This window comes from Trachypithecus francoisi, unplaced genomic scaffold, assembly GCF_009764315.1.
Source record: "Trachypithecus francoisi isolate TF-2019V2 unplaced genomic scaffold, Tfra_2.0 Contig01585, whole genome shotgun sequence".
NCBI lineage: Eukaryota > Metazoa > Chordata > Mammalia > Primates > Cercopithecidae > Trachypithecus > Trachypithecus francoisi.
In genome coordinates this window covers 8,272,326-8,291,825 of record NW_022681444.1, presented here as the reverse complement: position 1 = coordinate 8,291,825, position 19,500 = coordinate 8,272,326, and the positions used below count along the sequence as shown (strand labels likewise).

The 19,500-nt window shown below is 53.5% G+C and overlaps 1 protein-coding gene across 2 annotated transcripts in view; it reads right to left on the bottom strand.

The window, feature by feature from the left end:
- Window positions 1–211: 211 nt before the first annotated feature.
- The window catches only part of ASS1 (argininosuccinate synthase 1), a 57,737-nt gene continuing 38,448 nt past the window's right edge, over window positions 212–19,500 (bottom strand). For both annotated transcript variants that reach the window (XM_033193981.1, XM_033193991.1), the window contains 4 exons: window positions 12,117–12,248; window positions 6,675–6,831; window positions 1,871–1,936; window positions 212–510 (listed from right to left, as the gene is read on the bottom strand). In XM_033193981.1, the coding sequence (XP_033049872.1) occupies window positions 465–510; window positions 1,871–1,936; window positions 6,675–6,831; window positions 12,117–12,248 (401 nt within the window). In that variant the 3' untranslated portion in view covers window positions 212–464. The remainder of the gene's footprint in view (window positions 511–1,870; window positions 1,937–6,674; window positions 6,832–12,116; window positions 12,249–19,500) is intronic.

The following is a 19,500-nucleotide window of genomic DNA, read 5'->3' as shown; positions in this document are numbered from 1 at the left end:
TTGGTGACTGATTCCCAGTCTGCTGGCTAGGATCTGACCCAGGCGGCACTTCTGGATTCCTAGTTTTTGCTGGAGAGGGGTTGACTCCCAGATTAACAGGCTGTGTCTGTCTGGCAAATGGTGGCCTTTGGCAGCACTTAGGTCCGAAAACACAAAGGTTGGGCTAAGAAAAGCATGATTAACTACACACACACACACTCTGTAGAAATAAAGAAACAAAAGACTAGTGTATCTTTTAATTGTCATTTTATAGCTCCCCACCGCAGCTGCCCCCCACCCTTCCCTTCGGTGACAACACGTCTGCAGGCTTCAGGGGGACCAGGGAACAAAGCTGGGGCCTGGCAGCCCCACTACGCTGCCAGCCAGGGAGAGCAAGTCACAATTACCAATTATCACAACAATTAGCGCCTGTACTTGGGGGATCTGCAAATTGAGGAGGCCCCAGCTCCTCATTGTACAGGGGTCTATTTGGCAGTGACCTTGCTCTGGAGACGATGATATTCCTTCAGCCTGTAAACCAGATTCAAAACAAAGAAAAATGTAAATTAACAATAACAACACACACTGGGTTCAATTAATTCAGGCAGAACTGGGGTGGCGGGGGCAGCTGTTTGTTAAGATGTGTGTGAAGTTGTCTTTTTTTCTATTCCCTCTCCCGCCCTGGCCCCTCCTGCCCTCCAATCAGGATAATGTAATTAATTTATCTTAGGGGGAAAACATTGTTTGTCATTGTTGAAGACAAAGCGTTTAACTGGCAATGGGAGAAATGAAGAGGCCATTATGTAAGCCCTGTGTGTTCTGGGCCATTTAAAAGGGTTTATAGAGTCATAAAATACAAACAGAGGGCGCAGGAGGCAGGGGAGGTGGAGGTGACTGAGGGCAAGGGAGAGGACCCTGGGCAGATGGGCGGGATTCAACATCTCTCCAGGCATGAGCTGCCTCCAGGGACAAGAAACTGGCTCTGGGAGAAAATGGTGGCTCTGTGCCCAGGGCATATTGTTAGCAAGAGGAGACAGACTTGCATCTTCTTCTAGATTCCAATCCCCATGAGAAGGGAGCTGGTGATGGAGAACCCACAGCAGGACAGGCCCTCTGGACTCAGCTCCACCACCTCCTAGCTGCGTGACCCTTGGACAGTTACTTAACCACTCAGCCTGTTTCCGGGGAGTTGCAAATTTTGCCTAAGAATTAAATGAGACATCCTAGGAGAGTGCCTCAGAGCAGCTTAGTCTATGTTAGCTGCTGGTGACAAACGACCCTGTTTGCCCTTGAGCACATCAGCCCTGGGCTGAGAGTGCTTGCTGCTGGCACTGCCCCCTGGCTCTTCCCGCATGCCAGGGTCTGAGCCCAAGCGGCATGCTTGATTTCCACAGGCTCATATTGAACCTTCACTGCATCTGTGCGGCACGTACAGCTGACACCCTTACTGGTGACTCCCAGAGGATCAAAGGTCTGAGTGACTTCAGATGATGTGCACCACCCTCCTGGGCCATGGGGATCCACGTGGCTAGGATGGCTTCCAGCTAGACCTATAGCTCAGGTATGGTGACAGAAAACAAAGGCTTCTCTCCACCTCTACGCTATTTCCTTGTTTAACCTGCTCTGCAAAGGAGCGCATAGTGGAGTCCCGGTGGCTTAGGGGGAGGGGAGGGCAGGTATCAGAGGCACCAGGTGGGACACAGGAACCTAGGACCCCAATGCCTAGGACTGTCTGTTACTGTTGGCTATCAAAGCATGCCTCTGAGGATGCTATGGCCAGATGGACAGGAAAGTGAGGTTTGTCTAGGGCAGGGCAGCAGAAAGGTCCCATCAAAGCCTATCCTTTACACCTGGGGGCTTTGAAGGCCCGTCAGGGCCCTGAGCTGCTCACCTGAGGGAATTGATGTTGATGAACCCGGTGGCATCAATTGGCTCATAATCACCCTGCACGTTCATGCTGTAAGGAGAGTAGAAGCTTGTCAGCTCAGCCTGGCCCTGGCCTCTGCTTGAAGGGAGGACTGCTGGGGCCAGAGGCAGCCCACCTCCCAGATACCAGGGCACTTCCCCTGCGTGGGTCCAAACCCTCCCTGCACGTCGGCTTTCCATTTAATTTCTGTACAACTCTGGGAACCCTATTCTGGGCCAGGCACCAACCCAAAGGTTGGAGAGCCCTAGTGGAGCACACAGTAGCCTCTTCCCTGCTATACAATGTGGCAGGAGGCTAGGAGCAGCCGCCCCAGAACTAGCCCTATGAAATCCTACCAACCAGAGCACTCTGTCTGTAAATGGAGCACAAGTCCAAGCCAGCTGTGCCTTCGGGACTGTGTGGATGGCATCCACTGACCTGAAGGCTCAGAAGGCCTTAGGGTGTGACTTGCAACAGCACAAAGGCATTTTGCAAGCTGCAGGGAGGCCTCCAGCATTCACAGCAAGATTGGTCCACGAAGTCACCTTTCCCCTCATTTGTCCAACCAGTTAGACTTCACCTAATCCATTCTGAAACCTGGGTACCCACCGCCAGTGTGTCGTGGAAAATGCTGGGTTGATTGCTGCTATACTCAGCAGAGCAGATTTTACCTCTGTACAGTTTCCATCTCCCAGACTCACCAGCCTTCTGCTTTGGGGCTCTCCACCCTTAGCTGCTCCTCCCAACCTTCCTCACCATGGCAGTCACTCCAGCCGGCCGACTGGGGTTTGCGTCCTGGCTCCGCCACACACCACCAGAGAGCCCAGGCCAGTATTCCTGCACTCGGAGCCTCGGCCTCGCACTTGTCAAATGCGTGGTTAGCTCTCAACGTCACTTGGTTCCACATGAAATAATGTAGCTGGTGCCTGGCACACGGTGAGCACCCAGTAGTCCTAACACTATTCATTCACGCATTCATTTGTTCAGGCATTTATTAAGGCTTTGCTGCCTGCCAGGTGCTGGGCCAGGTGCCAAGGAAGGAAGAGTAAGAGTGGTGTCCACAGGGAGGGGCCAGATATAAGCAATCAGTCACCCATTGCCTTCGTTAATTATGGTTGTGCTACGCACTTAGGGCACGTGGACTCAGATGCCTCCTACTCTACACGCCTCTGAGAGGATGGGGTCACGTCCTGCTCTGAATCAGCCCCTCCTCTGCAGAATTCCAGCCCTGGGACAAAGCTGATTCAAGGTTCCCAGTGGCAAGGAGGCGGCCTGTCCCCTCAGGGGCCCTCTCTAGAGAGGTGAGATTGGTGGGGGTGGGGGGGGGTTTGGTGTTGGGAGGCAGGAGGATCTGCTGCTTTGAGACCCTGAGGCTGGACCTCTGACTGGTTCTTTGTAGACTGTGGACTTTTTACAAGAACAAATGAGGTCTCTGCATCTGCCTGGCCCCAGTTGTTCAGGACCCGGGCCCTGACCTTCACCAGGCCTTGAAGCCGGTGGGCGCGTGGAACTCTCTGCAAAGTCACTCCCGTACTCCTGCACCTCCTTGATCTCCCTTCCTCCCTCCTCTGTACCTCCACGGCCCCTCCAGGGCTCAGGCACTGAAACCACTAGGAGCTTGCATTCCCTGGAAGAGGAGAAGATGCCAGACGTGCTGGCCACCCCTTTCTGTGCAGAGTCAGTGCTTAGGAAGGGTCGGACCACACTAGACCACCAACCTCTTCAGATCCCTTTAACAGACCTTGTTTTGGAAAGCAAGCCTCAGCCCCACTGGCCCCTGTACTCAGCGCAGGGAGAATGCAGGAGACAGAGTCCCCCCACCTCCGTGACCATCTGTCCCTTCACCTCCATCTCTCACAAGTCACAACAAACTCTCCCCATCCCGTTCCCCAAGGTGGGACCTTCCCAACTGCCCTGGCAGCCCCTGCAAAGAGGGCCCACATCCAGGGACAAGCGTCCCATGAGGCTGCTGGGAGTTCCAAGAGGGGTTTCTCAGAAACTAAAAAAACCTCTTTTTAAAATTGTGGTTTGAAGTGAGAGGGGAGGTGGAAAAAGAGTTTACAATGAGTATTTTTTTTTTTTTTTTTTTTTACCTCCCCTGATGGTCTACAGAAAACCTCTGTGCTTTTATTTTTGCTCATTCGAGTGGCTCTGACCTGCTCTATAATTACGTTACTTTCTACCGACTGTGCCGCGGCATTTCCAGCTCTGCTGCCACTCGCGGCTTCCTCGCTGGGCCCTGTGACGCTGTCACTCAAGGGCTTTCAAGTCAGCGATGTAGAAATCAAAAAGAAAAGGGAAATGGTCGGAGACACAGTGAGAATAAATGCTCCTGCTTTTCTCTCTTTTTTTCCCCTTTCCCTTTTTACTTTATTCATTTAATCTCCCTGAGTGAGACTGTAAGGCTTAATGAAGGGTTGGACAGATTATTAGAGGCTGTTGATTTGGAGGGGGAGGGAAGAAAGAGCCAGAGAGAGAAAGAGAGAAGATAATTTGACATTTACCCCGACTGATCTAAACTGATTCGGTTGTATTTATGGCTTATAACGTGTTTAGAAAGATTGAAGGGGGGAGAAACTCAACATGGCAAGGAGAAGGGAAAGAAAAAAAATATTGACTGGCAAGCAAGGCTTGTACTTTAATTCCCAACCAGCCTCCAGGAGGGAGGGGCTGGCCTCGGCCTGAGCTAAGCTGGGCCTTGGGGGACCCTCGTCCAGTGGGGGCTGTCTGTCCCACAGGGGCCTGCCCCATCTCTAGTTTGGCCCGGTGATCTCTGGAGGTGACACCTCATCCCTTGGTGCAGGTCACTCTCATCCACGGGGCGGACACAGGAGTGGCCAGTCATTAGCTGCCACCTTGGCCCTGGCTCACCAGGGCCCTCCTGCCTATCCAGGGGCTCCTCCTTGGCCACCTTCTGCCTGGTCCATCAATGAGAAATCTCCTCATGGTTCCACTTGTGTTAACTTTTTTTTTTTTTTTTTGAGACGGAGTCTCTCTCTGTCGCCCGGGCTGGAGTACAGTGGCCGGATCTCAGCTCACTGCAAGCTCCGCCTCATGGGTTTACGCCATTCTCCCGCCTCAGCCTCCCGAGTAGCTGGGACTACAGGCGCCCACCACTTCGCCCGGCTAGTTTTTTGTATTTTTTAGTAGAGACGGGGTTTCACCGTGTTAGCCAGGATGGTCTCGATCTCCTGACCTCGTGATCCACCCGTCTCGGCCTCCCAAAGTGCTGGGATTACAGGCTTGAGCCACCGCGCCCGGCCTTTTTTTTTTTTTTTTTTTTAAGAGACAGTGACTAGCTTTGTTACTAAGGCTGGAGTGCAGTGGTGCGATCCTGGCTCGCTGCAGCCTCCAACTCTTGGGCTCAAGTGATCCTCCTGCCTCAGCCTCCTGAGTAGCTAGGACTACAGGTGCATGCCACCATACCTGGCTAATATTTTATGTATTTATTTTTTGGAGACAGGGTTTTGCTCTGTTGCCCAGGCTGGAGTACTGTGGCATGGTCTTGGTTCACTGCACCCTTGATCTCTCAGGCTTAAGAGACACTCCCACTTCAGCCTCCCAAATAGTTGGGACCACAAGCACATGCCACCACGCTTAGCTAATTTTTTTATTTTTAGTAGAGATGAGGTCTCACAATGTTGCCCAGGTTGGTCTTGAACTCCTGGCCTCAAGTGATCCTCCTGCCTCGGCCTCCCAAAGAGTTGGGATTACAGGTGTACGCCATCTTGCCCAGCTAGTTCCCTTCTTGTCTCACTCCACACTTTCCCCTAGGCAGTCTCTCTTGGCCCAGGGCTTCAGAGAACATCAAAATGCCTATGATGCTCCAGGGTCGTCAGCCTAGGTTCTCCTCAACTCTAGACCCAAGTGTCCGATGGCCTGCTAGGTAGTTTTCCCAGCTATCTCAAAAGAAACTCATGCTCATGACACCTAAATCCAAATGCATGATCCTTCCTCAAGAGCATTTCCTCAACCCAGGGACTGTACCCAGCTGCTCACGACCCCAGACGCTAGAGTGATTCTGGATCCTCCATCTCCCTCCACATCCAAGTCGTTTCAATCCCTCCTCCTAGATATGTGTCACCTTCACCTGCTGCTATCTAGTCTGGGAGTCATCAGCCTGGTCCAAGCTACCACATTTCCACAGGTGCCCTCCCACCTCCCACCTACTCAAATCCGTTCTCCAGAGCAGCCAGGAGGACCCTCTAAATGCACAGATCTGATCTTGCTTTTCCCTTTAAGATCTAGCTTCGGCTCCCTCCCCCGGCCTCTTTTGCCCTCCCACCCCTCCCTGCTATTCACCTGTTAACTCTTTCTGCTATTTGAATAGCAAAGGAGATTCTCTACAACCCCAATTATTATATATATACATATATATTTTTTTTGAGACAAGGTCTTTCTATGTTGCCCAGGCTGGTCTTGAACTCCTGGGCTCAAGCAATCCTCCCACCTTGGCCCCCTAAGGCTCCTAATTTCAGCTGAAATTACAAGCATGCATCACCCCTCCTAGCCAATCCCAGTTATTATACCCAGCCAGACTATCCTGCATTCCACATAGCCCACTGCCACCTTGTTGAATTCTACATTGTGGTGATGGTTTGATCCATGCCTTTCTCCCAGCTAGCCTGTAAGTTCCACGGAAGCATAGTGGTGTCTCTATCCTCTGTGACCATTGCTCTATCCTCTGCATGGTGCCTGACATGTGCTCAGGCACAGATGTCTTGAGGATCCAGTCAAAAGACAGGCTCTGTGCCCAAGTCGGGGTCAGGATGAGGTGTGGGGCGCCTACCTCACCAGCTCCTCGTTGTAGAGAGACAGTGGGGACTCCCGGCCAAGGATGTACACCTGGCCCTTGAGGACGGACACCTGCACTTTCCCTTCCACTCGCTCCTGGGACTTGGCAATGCAGTGACGGACAAATTCACACTCAGGGCTGTGCCAGAAACCTGCGGGGAGGAAAACGGGATATCACTAGGGAGGCCTCCTGCACCGCAAGGGCACAGGACGGGTGCCGCATGCTTTACCCCGCCATGCAGACCATGACTGCCTCCCATGAGTCTGGTACAATGTGTGCTTGCCAGCGGCTGAGTTGAGGACCATGCTTTCATAGCCTTGGTCTCTAATCTTGCAAAGGGCCTGTGGGTCAGGAGGAGGGAAGTGACCCATGCTTCATGCTGTAGGCATTCAGGAAGTGCCACAAGCCAGCACCTGGGGACACAAGGGTAAAGGGCCCCCATCCCTGGCCCAACGGACACTCTAATCTTCCGGGGGAAGCAGAAGACCTCAGACAGTACTGAGAGGCACGTGCTGCCTGGGGCTTGGTGATGTGGGTGTCCCGTGCAGGCAGCTGGGTGGTGGTTCAGACCATGGCCATGCATAACCTTCCCCTCTCTGTGCCTCTGTTTCCCCATCTGTTGAGTGGGGATGTCACAGTAATATTTCGTGTGCAGTCCCTAGCACTGAGCCGCACCGGCCTTAGGGGCTACCGTGAACTGGAGTCCTGGCTGGAGCCCACCCCTCGGGGTGGGCCGGCCCCTTGGAATCAGTGGGCTGTTTTCTGCACCTGCTACTGTTTTCCTGGGCAGATAGAATATTTCTGCATAGATAAGCAGCAGCGCTGTGCTCAGGCTTTCATCTGGGCTAGCTCCCTGAATCCTCATAGACAGCCCTCTGAGAGAAACTCTCTTAGCCTTTCGCCTTTCTGGGTGAGGAAGGGAGGCTCAGGGAAGTTAAGAAACTTCTCCAGGATCACACAGGCTGGAAGTGGGGAGCCTCCATTTGACTTCTGTTGGCCCAAGTTGTAACAACTCTGCTTCCTATGATAAACTCGGAGCTTTCTCTATGGTCAGAACATCCCTTGGTGTGTAGGTGGGGGCAGGAGGTGCCTGAGAAACATGCTCCCTCCCCTCTCCCCCAGAGCCCTAAAGGCCAGGGAGGGGTAGCGCTGAGACCCCAGTCTGCCCGGGCCTCTCTCTAGCCTCTTCTGATGGAGGCAGGCAGGCCATGGCTTGGGGGAGGGACAGAGCAAGGCTAGGGTTTCCTGAAACGGAGCCGGGAAGGTGAGCCCACCTGGGCAGCTGCGGGGCCAGATGGCGGGTGATCTCTTGCCCTGATAAAGGGCTGGGTCAGCCCAGGGGCTGCGGCTATTGTGGGAGGCCCAGGCCCCTGGGGGCACCTGCTGAGGGCCTCCGTGGGAAAGGGGACAGGCCTCTGGGATGGGGTCCTGGGGCTTGCAGAGGCGGGGGAGGGCCAAGCAGGGAGAGTAGAGGTTGAGCCCTTGCTCTCCAGTGTCCCATTCTTTGAGTCCACATCCCAGCCACACCTGGACAAAGTGATGTAACCTCCCTGTGCCTCAGTTTCCTCATTTGCATAGTGAGAAAGCATTACTAACCAGAGGTGGTGTGGATTCAGTGAGAGAACGCAGAGTGCAAAGCGTTTTGCATTTGCAGTTTGAACACCACGCTGTGTGCCAGCCCTCACTGTACACAGGGAGAGAGGCCCAGAGAGGGAAACAGCCTGTGAAAGGCCACACAGCAAGACTGTGGAAGAGCCCAGGTCTGATGAAGCACTCCTAACTCTGGCCCAGGGCTTTTTCCAACACACCCCGAGACCCTTGTGGAGGGGGCCACTGATGTTCTCCCAGCCCCCATGCCCTGGTGTCCCGGGCTTGGCCATCTTTCTGACGGAGCGGGGATAATTAGCCCATTAAGTTTCCAGGCTGGAAGACAGGCAGGAGATGGAGCCAGATATAGGACAGAGATCTCCGTGGGAGCAACTGGCCTGGGCTTTATCTCAGAATTTTCTACCTCTGCCCCACGGGGGTCTTCTGCTCAGATTTCTTTTCCCAGCAGACCCAGCCTGGGTTGGGGGACAGCGAGCCTGGCTTAAGCTGCATCGGGGGAGACCCTGCACCCCCTAGACCTGCAGATACACTGTGGGTGGGGCATAGGGCTGAGCTGGAGAGGGACCCCTCCCCCATACTGCTAGGCCCAACCAAACACATGCGACCCTTTCTAACTGGAGCAATTCTGTGTGCCTTGCACCTTATACCCATTGTATTGCTGAAGAAATGGAGGCGAGGGAAGAAGAGGTGAGCTATACCCCCTAGATGAGATAGCTCCACTGGGCCCTGCCAGGGTCTTGAAGCTGGGGTCCTGCCAGGCTAACCCTGGATACCATTCCTGGAGGTAGTCTGCCTGAAGCCCACACAGCCAGACCAGGAAATTTGGGAATGGTGGGAGAGGAGAGGAGAGGGAGCCAGCCAGCCAGCCACAGACAGACACACAGATGCAGGGTGGCAGTGGTCACAGAACCCAGGGCCTCTAGGAGTGAGGCTGGGGCAACAGGGCTTCCCCGTGCCTCAGTCTCCCTATCTGTGCCGAGACCACAGGGGCTCTGAGGGAGCCAAGCATTACAGCAGAATGGTGGGCTTTCCACCCAGGAGCTAGACGGGACTGGGAAGAGACCCTGACGTGCCCTCAGCCTGGTGCCCTTTATTTGACAGGAGGGGAAACGGAGGCTCAGGGAAGTGACAGACCTGCTCAAGACCATTAACCCAGCCAGAGGCAAGACTCCAAGTGCCCTGCCTCCACATTGGGAAACCACGCCAGGCGCTCGCAGTTATTTCACGCACTGGAATAACCACTCGTCTGCCAGATATCGTTCCAGGGGCTTCACAGATACTCATGCTTTTAGTCCTCACCACCAGACAGGTAGAACTGTTATTCCCACTCTTCGGATGGGAAAACTGAGGCCTAGGGAGGTTAAGTGCCATGATCAAGCAAAGCCCTGGTCTGTACCATTTCTGTATCCCTCACGGGGAAAATCGCATCAAACAGCCCCTCTGAGCTGTGGGGGTCAGCCTGCTGACCTTGATGTTTGTGGAGGCCTGGATGTCAGCGGACCAGGGCAAAGTTAATATTAGTGATAACCGCCAAGAAGCAGCCCCTACTGTCCCTCACCTCCACTCTGAGGTTTGGTTTCCTTTTAAGTCTCCTAATCATTGTACCTCAGTTTGGGATGTAGAGGGCTTGTCGCTGGCTGGCAGAGCAGGGACTCAACCCAGCCAGTCCAGGGTAGAGGCATCGTGACCGCAGCCAGGAGCCAAACTGCCCTACACCCAGGGTTCCCCTGTCTGTGCCCCTTGATCATGAGCGTCCTGGAATCTGTTGGAATAACTGGGAACTTGGCCGCTACAGCTGGCCTGTCCCCAGCTCAAAGCTGCCTATCACCAGCCAGGAGAGCCTGGGCAAGTGTCTTCACCTGGGGGCCCCCGTTTCCTCACCTCTGCACAGCTAATATTAGATAATACCCCATCAGGTGCCCAGCTCAGAGCCTGGCAACGGGACAGCAGGGTAAGTAGCAGCCATGGCCACAGCCATGGTGGGATCAGCCTCTGTGGAGGCCCTGGAGCAGCCCAGCCAGGTGCTCTCTCCTCTGCCACATCTTAATGACTCTTTCACTTTGTAACTAAAATCCTTCTTTCAGGGTTGCAATCCCACCAGGCTGGAAAGCCCACAGGAGACAATGGTATTTAAGCACCTGTCTGTACCTGGGAAGGGGGGCAGAACTCGGCTTCAAAGCTGCCAGGAACAATGGCAGGGAGAAATAACGCCAGCCAATAACCACCGAGCCCTCTTGAAATCCTGAGATGAGTTACAGTGATTAGGAGGCTTAAAAGGAAACAAAATCTGGGAGTGGAGGGGAAGAGGGGAGGAGAGCTTAGCCCAAGTAGCTATTAGATTGATTAATACTAACTTTGCACAGGTCCCCTGACATCCGGGCCCCCAAAGATGTGAGGGTCGGCCTCAGGCAGCAGCCTGTCCTCCCACAGCTCAGTGCAGCAATGCCCAAATCAGGGGTATGTGTATGTTATGGAGTGGGGGTGGGGAGGGCCAGAGAGTCAATATTTTAGGCTCTTCGGGTCTTACGGTCTCTCTCAAAATGGCTCAACCTACCCTTGCCACTCCAGGGGAGCCACAGACAATGCAGAAACAAATAGCCACCTCGCTCGGCCTGAGCCCCCATGCCCAGCAACACTTGAATTTTATATAATTTGTCATGAAATAGCATTTTTTTTTTTTCCTCCCAATCATTTAAAAATGTAAAAACTGGCCAGATGCAGTGGCTCATGCCTGTAATCCTAGCACTTTGGGAGGCCAAGGCGGGTGGATCTCCAGCCTGGCCAATATGGTGAAACCCCAATTCTACTAAAAATACAAAAACTAGGCAGGCATGGTGGCGCATGCCTGTAATCCCAGTTACTCAGCAGGCTTAGGCAGGAGAATCACTTGAACCAGGGAGGCGGAGGTTGCAGTGGGCCAAGATTGCACCATTGCACCCCAGCCCAGGCAACAAGAGTGAAAGTCTGCCTCAAATAAATAGATAAAATAAGAACGTAAAAACTATTCTTAGCTCACGGGCTGAACAAAAACAGGTGACAGGCTGGATTTGACCCAGGGACTGTAGTTTGGGGACCCCTGTTATACCATATGAGGGTTGGATTTTGGAGTCAGGATTCCAAGGCTGGAATCCAGGCAAGGCATGGAAATCCGGGCTCCTCACCTGCAAAATAGGGACACCCCCGCCTCAGGTGCTCATATCACCCACTGGTCCTTCCACACATTGGCTGGGTGTGTGGCAAGGCTCAGGCCCTGTGGGCACCCCAGTGGTTTCATGGTCAAGATCTGGCTCCTGCAGTACTGGGGTCTGGGGCTGAGTTCCTGGTCCACAGAGCCTCTCCCTCAAGTTCATGGAATAGGTCCAGGTTCTGCCTGGAGACAGCCTGACTTGGGAGTCAAACCCAGCTAGGCCACTTCTGGTTTTATGCTTTCCTTCTGAGCCTCCGTTTCCTCATGTGTACAGGGAGCCGCAGACCTTCTGGGAAAGTTGTGAGGACCATGTGGGGTGACGTGCACCCCAGTGCCTAGCACGTGCTGGAGTCATGCAAACTGTAGGCGGTGGAGGCTGCTGGACACCTTGGGAGGCCGGTGCATCTCTCTGGACGCACCCCATGTCAAGGCAGCTTCCAGCATCCCCTTGCTCCCTCATGTCCTGCACTTTCCCTCAACCCCCTTTGGCCTGCACCTTTTGGGGTCTCACACGAGGATGGCAGTGGGTGGCAGGGGAGGAAGGTGCTGATATAGAGGGGAGGGCCAGGCCTGAGGGCCTGACGGTGATTTGGGATCCCTTGTGGGGTGGTTAGAGGGGACAGTTATAGAGTCTTACGCACCAGTATACACCAGCTCAGCAAATTTCAAGCCCAGGCCTTGTTTGATTTTGCGCACTTCTCGGTCCATGGTGAAGGCCTCGATGTCTAAATGAGCGTGGTACAGGATGGTGCCTGCTGGGGTCTCGTAGATACCTAGCCATTTTTCCAGGCAGGGGGAAAAGGAGAAAAAAAGAGAGAGACGCATGAAACCCAAACTGTCAGCAAATGACAAAAAAAAAATAATAATAATAATGACTCGTCTGACAGGAGACAAGCCAGTCGGACCCATTCACTCCCAGCTTGCTGCAAAATGCATCTGTCATTATGTTCATGCTGGGGCCACGACAGTCCACTCTGCGGCTTGCGGAGAAAATGTCTAGATGCCCCCTTTGAAGGGGCCCTCCGACGCTAGAAAATGACAGGGTTTCGGAGCAGCAACCCCTCCCTCCCCATGCGTGCCCACCGGCCCGAGGTTGAAAGCCTGTAATTAAAGCGACTACGATAGAGCCCAGAGCCCCAAATATCCCTTCCTCCCTTCCACCAGGGAGCCAGGGGAGGGGGACGGCTGTGCACATACATGTACACATGTGTACACACATGCCACCTTCAGCCTGTGGGGCCCCTGTGGCCAGGTCTTTCCAGAGACCACTGGGTGGCAGAGGGCTTGGGCAGTCACCTAGGCTGACCCCACCGTACAGATGGGGAAACTGAGGCCAGGAGGAGCAGGGACTTGCTCTAGGTGGAGCTGGGAACTAAATGTAGACTCCCCGCGTCCCTCACCAGTGCTGTCTGCTGCCCTGTAAGTCAAGTGGCCATGGAGGCCCAACCCTGGAAGGTCAGGGGAGACGGGATGGCTCAAGTCCTCTCTTGCAACCTCAGGCCCAGTCCCTCCATTTGGAAAACAACCTGCTTGGAACAGATGATCTCTGAGTGACACGGGAGTGCCTGGCCCTGGGCTGAGCTGGGTCTGGGGTGAGGCCCTACTGCACCGGAGGACAGTGAGGCACCAAGAGGCAGGACCGCCCATACCACACAGCCCAGGCTCCCTCTTGCCCCCCCGAGTGCAACCTCTCTCATCAACTTCAAAGACCTGGCCTTGGGCAAGCCTGTCCTGCCGCTGCTGTCTGGGTAGAGCAGGGGCCATAGCTCCCCCATCTCCAGGAATTCTACCCCGAGAACTTCCTTTCTTCCACCACGCGTTACATCACTAAAGGGGGCAGGTTCTCAATGATCCTGGGAATTTACTAACATCTTTCTACAGTGGCTGCTTGAAAAAGACCCAACTCATGTTCATAGCAGCATGAATCACAATAGCCAAGAGGCGGAAGCAACCCAGGTGTCCATCAAGGGAGGAGTGCAGAAGCAAAATGCAGGGTGGAATATTATTCAGCCTTAAGAAGGAAGGAGGCCGGGCGCAGTGGCTTTTGCCTGTAATAATCCCAGCGCTTTGGGAGGCCGAGGCAGGCGGATGACCTGAGGTCAGGAATTCAAGACCAGCCTGGCCAACACGGTGAAACCCTGTCTCTACTAACCATACAAAAAACTTGAGCTGGGCGTGCTGCTGTGTGCTGCATGCTTGTAGCTCCAGCTACTTGGGAGGCTGAGGCAGGAGGATCACTGGAACCCGGGAGGTAGAGGTTGCAGTGAGCTGATTTCACACCACTGCACTCTAGCCTGGGTGACAAAGCAAGACTCCTAAAAGAAAAAAGGAAGGAAATCCTGACACATGCCACAGCATCAACATAAGGCCATGACTCTAAGTGCAAAGGCCAGGCAGAAAAACAAACACTGTATGTTCCACTCATGGGAGGCCCCTCGAGTCGTCAAAATCATACAGACAGAAATGGTGTCTGCCAGGGGCTGGGGGAGGGAAAATGGGGAGTGTTTCATGGGGCCAGCGTCTCAGCTTTGCAAAACGAAAATGTTCTGGAGGTGGATGGTGGTCACGGCGGCACAGCCCTGGGAACGGACCTAATGCCATTGAGTGGCACAGACCCTGGGAACGGACCTAACATGGTGGCACAGCCCTGGGAACGGACCAAATGCCGCTGAGTGGCACACTTAACGCATTTTAAAATGGTTCATTTTATGTTACGTGTATTTTACCACAAGTTTAAAATTAAAAAAAATAAAAAATAAAAAAATATAAAAACCATGAAGGATATTGGTTTTGACTCTGAAGCCCACCAGGGATCTGGGGAAGCTGAGTCTGCTGAGCCCTCGTGCATTAACCAGAAGTTTCCTCCTCGGAGAACTCCTCCAATCTTTGATCTTTAAGTCTTAGAATCACGGAAATGTCAGAGCTTGCATTAGGATCAGTTGGGTACCGTGTTCCCCCGACTGTTAACTGCCAACCTAGTATTCCAACAGCCTGTGGCAGGAGCCCAGCATATAGAAGAGATGGCAGAGGCTGTGCTGGGAGGAATGGAGGCCCCTCTGCAAACTCTGGACTCACCTTAAATCTAGTCCCACACATCAGTTTTACAAATGAGAACCTGAGGCCTGGGGAGGGAGTGGCTTGCCTAATACTACCCAGCCAACTGGAGGGGGAATGGGCCCAGCACGGGGGTCTCCCATTCGGCTCCAGGTGGCCTCGAAGGGCCTTTGGCAAAGGGACCAACTGCTAACCAGAGCATGAGAGAAAGCCCAAGTCCGGGCTGTTGCTGTGGAGGAAAAGCTTGAGTGCTCACCATGGCTCTGTGTTCCTGGGCAGAAGGGAACCTCTCCAGGCGCTTGGTTCTCTCATCTGTAAACCCCTGATATACTGGTGTCAGGTGACATGCTTGTGAAAGCCCCTCACAGCAACCAGGTGCAAATACAAGTATCGCAGTATGGCGTGCCACAAAAGAGCCCATCCCGCTTCATTGGTGGGGGCTGTAGCCTTCGGCAGTCTCCACCGTCTGAATTTAGTTGTGACGGCTGAGCAGGAAATGGCCTCTCTCCAAGTTTATGCAGAGGCCCAAGCCCTCACATCCCTCGGGAGTTCCTCAGGCCTCACCGTGACTCTTGTAAACACAGTTCAAATGGGTCCGTCATCATTTTCTGCAGAGCAGCTCAGAGCCACAAACCAGGAAGGGGTAAAAAGGCTGATGGCGGCAGAAACAGAGGAGTGACTGAGAAAAGTCATTATAGACAGCCTGGAGAACAGGGACATAGAACTTAGCACAGGCCAGGTGTGCGGGGGCTCATACCTGTAATCCCAGAACTTTGGGAGGCCAAGGCAGGAGGACTGCTTGAGCTGAGTTCAAGACCAGCCTGGGCAACATAGTGAGACCCCATCTCTACCAGAAAATTAAAAAATGAGCTGGGTGTGGTGGCATGTGCCTGTGGTCCCAGCTACTTGGGAGGCCGAGGTGGGAGGATCATTTCGGCCCAGGAGTTGAAGGCCAGCCTGGGCAATGTAGGGAGACCCGTCTCTACAAAAAAATGGTAAATAAGCTGGGTGGGTGTGGTGGTGTGTGCTTTGTGGGAGGATTGCTTGAGCCCAGGAGGTCGAGGCTACCGTGAGTCATGATTGCACCACTGCACTACAGCCTCGGTGACAGGCAAGACCCTGCCTGAAAGAAACACAACACAAAACAGACGACCCCAAACAAACACGACGGCGCCAAGCCACCAGAAAGGGGAATGGCTGAGCAGTGTGTTTAGAAAGATCAGTACGTGCAGAACCTTGGGAAATCTCTGTCTCCAAAATGGCAGATACAACGATAATGTTGGAGGAGCAAGTTTTCAATTAGCCTAGAAACCTTATTACCAGAAATAAAGCAATTTCCCAAGAGCCACCAAGAGCACGACACTGACAAAGTCCTGCTGGTCCTCCCATCCTGGTACATCCTCGAACTCGATACATATTGGGTTGGAAACAGGCCTTCTAGTGATGAGTTTGGGTACATTTGGGAATATTCTAGAAACTTGCAAAGGCCATCCTTACACTGGCCACAGAGTCGTAATAGCGCCATCCTGGGCAGGCCAGTAGCAGGAGCCCTCCTCATTTTCAACTCCTAGACACCCAGGCCCGCCTCGCTGCTTTTCTGTCCTCAGCTGGGCCAACTGCGGGGCAGTCCAAACTATATTTGCAGGGCTGGAGCTGGGCACCAGGAGTCCTGCAACCATGTCTTTACAGAAAGTGCTCAGCTTGGCTTTGCTATGTGACTTTGGCCGGTCTCAGCCCCCTCTCTTAGATCCAGGCAACAAGAAGGCTGGAAAACAGGAAGGCTGCAAGTTCCTGCTGCTCTGACATTCCAACTTCCTTTGTTCAGAGCGTCCTCCAGGTGTGCCCTATTTACTGACAGTCTTGTCTCGAGAACACTCTAGGCCGAAGCATCACCTCCCATCAGTCCAGAGAGGGGAGGACGCAGGTGAGGTTCAGGGCTCGAGGAAGAGCTCTGACTTGCTCCAGCTACTGGCCCATCACAGGTGTCCCCAGGAAAATGAGGCCAGTGCCACTGGGAGCAGAGAGTGTCTGGTGGGCAGAGGGAAGGCAGAACCCTCCTCTTCCTGAGCCCCCAGCACTGGCTTCCTGGCTGCCACCCTCCCAGGCAGCCTCCGGAGGGCTCATGGGCAAGGGGAAAGGCTGCAGACACAAAACACACCAGCACCATTAATATTCCTGCTCCTTTTCTTAGAAGGTGTTAAAGTTAACTGTGACTGATCAAAAAGCTTGTTTTTAGGTTGCTGCGGTCACGCGCGCGCGTATGTGTGTGTGCGCGTGCATTTTAAAGCTCTTCCCTCTCGTCTCTGCAGGGGTAGGGGGTACAGATGATTTGTGTGTGTTTCTTCTGGGAAAAAAAAGACTTAAAAAAAAAGTGACAGAAACCTGATGCTAAAAGACTATAGATTTGGGGCTTTTGACAGTCGGCATACAAACCACCGTGCAGAGAGGAGGAGGAAATGACAGCTGAGCCTCTGTGTTGCCGTGGAAGAGACAACAGACATCTTTGGAGTGACACGCACAGCAGCTCCAAGTGTCTATTTTCATCTCCCCGTGTTTACAGGAAAAAGACAGAGGTGTCAGCAGTTCTCTCTGGAGCAGCTTCAATCACACCATAATTACTGCCAAGAAGGGTGCGGCAGGGAGTGGGGAGAAGGGCAAGGAGCTAGGGGTGGCCAGGGGTGGCGGGGGGGAGAGTGGACCAAGCAGAAAGAGGTGGGAACCAAACAGCTGCTGTGGCTGAAATTCTTCTCGTCTGTCCCTGAGGCTGCCAGGTTAGCCTGGAATGAGCAATTTTGCAGAATTGAATGGGATCTGCCAGCTCAGCTGGGGCCCAGGCTGGGGGTGAGGGCACCTGGACTAAAGACTGTGGTCCTTTGGGAAAGCAGAAGAAGTGATTTGGAAAAGGTGGGGCATGGGGGTACCTCTTAGGTACCAGGGCCAAGGTGAGAGGCAGTTGCCATGGTGATGGGAGGCAGGTCAGTCAGGGTAGGACTCTAGCCATCCTCTATGTTCCTGGTGCCTGGCGGGCCCCATGCTGTGTGGGCCTCTCGGACTGAAAACCTCTTTGCTTCACAGGTCTCCCTCCATTCTCCATCTGGAATGTTCCAGATGGTGGGTGGGCAGGTTGGGCAAGTGGGTGGCAGCCCTTGTTCCTTCTGGGCCAGAAAGTGGAGGAGGAAGGAGGAAGGGAGATAGGAGGAGACAGTGGGGAAGGGGAGGAGAATGGGCAAAGAGGGAAGGGCAAGGGAGGGAAGAGGGGAAGGAAGAGGAAAGGGAGAGAGGGAGGAGGAAAGGGAGAGAGGGAGGAGGAAAGGAAGGCGAGGAGGAGGAGCGCGGCGGCGGCAGGCAGAGGTGAGGCAGGCAGGGCTGGGAGGAGAGCAGAGGCGGGAGAGCAGCTGGAAAAGTCTGAGGCCACAGAAGAGAGAGAGAAAGAAGCTGAGCACAAGGACGTGTGCTGGCTCCTTCCTGGCCTCCCTCGGCTTCCCTCCGGCCTGCCTTGCCCCCCTTCTCCTCCCCACTGATTTCATTTACTTCACTTAATTAGCCCCCCTCCAGAGTTAAAAAGATAATGTGATAATGACATGTGAACAGCCACAATACAGAGAAGGCTACTCCAGCCTCCAGCCGAAGCTTCCCCAGCCCCCTGTCCCTGACCCTGAGTGCCACTGACTAGGCCACCCCAGACCCAGGGCACAGGAGCTGCCCAACTTCCTACCCGCTCTCATCCCCCCCAGAGAAAAAAATCAGCCCTTAACGAATTTCAATTACGAGCTTTGTAAAATCAATACAAATGACATTTTCCCCTTGTACACCGAGATACAGACAATAGCATCTTTCTGCTCTGCCCTCCATATAATTGACGATTAACAGCTTCTCTCATTACTGTACACTTAATAAAAACCTTGTTATGGGAGAATCCACAGCGCCCTAATTTACCGTCTCTCCTCTTCCCTTCTCACACGAAATATTTGGAGTAGAGAAATAAAAACAAGATACCACCCTAAAATTACCTAGCAACTTTCTCTTCTCTCCCCAACCCAAAGCAATAAAATAGGCGAGTGAGGACCTTCAGAGGGAGATGATACGACCTCCTCATCTGGTCCCCTGACAATTGGAGTTGCAGAGGGAGAGACTTGTCTAAGATCACACAGCAAGTTCTTGCCGTCAGAATCCCAATTGTCTTTCCTGTACAATGCTGACTCAATTCTGCGCTTTTGGGGACAGCCTCCAAGAGTACACACAAAGTACCAGGGCAGAGTGAAGGCTGGGCTCCAGGAACCTTTCCCCAGGTGGTGGTAAGGAGCCATGGGGGTTGGAACAGACTGTTAATCTCATGGCTCTGACCTTCTGTGGGGACGAGGCCCCTATTCTGGGAAAAAGGTCCAGCCTCTCTGGAATGCTCTCAGCTACCATTCCACATTCAGAATAGTGCAGTCCAGGTCTTCATCACTAACCACCTCCTTCGGTTCACTTTTGCTCAAGTCTGCTTGACTTGCCCCACCCAGCAGGATGCCATTTCACAGTGACTTCAGGCCAGTCCTTATCTTTTCAATAGGGAAGGCAATGCATTTTCATCACGTGTGCCAATCCTGATCATTTGGTAGTGCCTGCAAGCAGCCCTGAGACACCTCTGGAGGTAACAGAATAGTGCCAGCATCGACTGGTGATGCCTGCCACAGGCATGGCAAGGGCATAATAACAGGTGCAGTACTGGAACCCTCCCCATCCCCCGCCACACTGACAGCTCCCAGAGTGTGGGGGCTACTTCTGTCCCCATTCCACATGCCCTGGGGACTGATGGCTATTTATGGAGCACTTCCAGTGTACCAGTTCCTGCCCCCATATGTGAGTTTGAACCCAGACCTGTCCAACTCCAGTCGAAGCTCTTAGCCCTCTACTCCATGCCACTCTGGGTCCAGATGGCAGTCCTGGTCCTGCCACTAAAGTGCCTGGTACTTCAAGCAAGGCCTC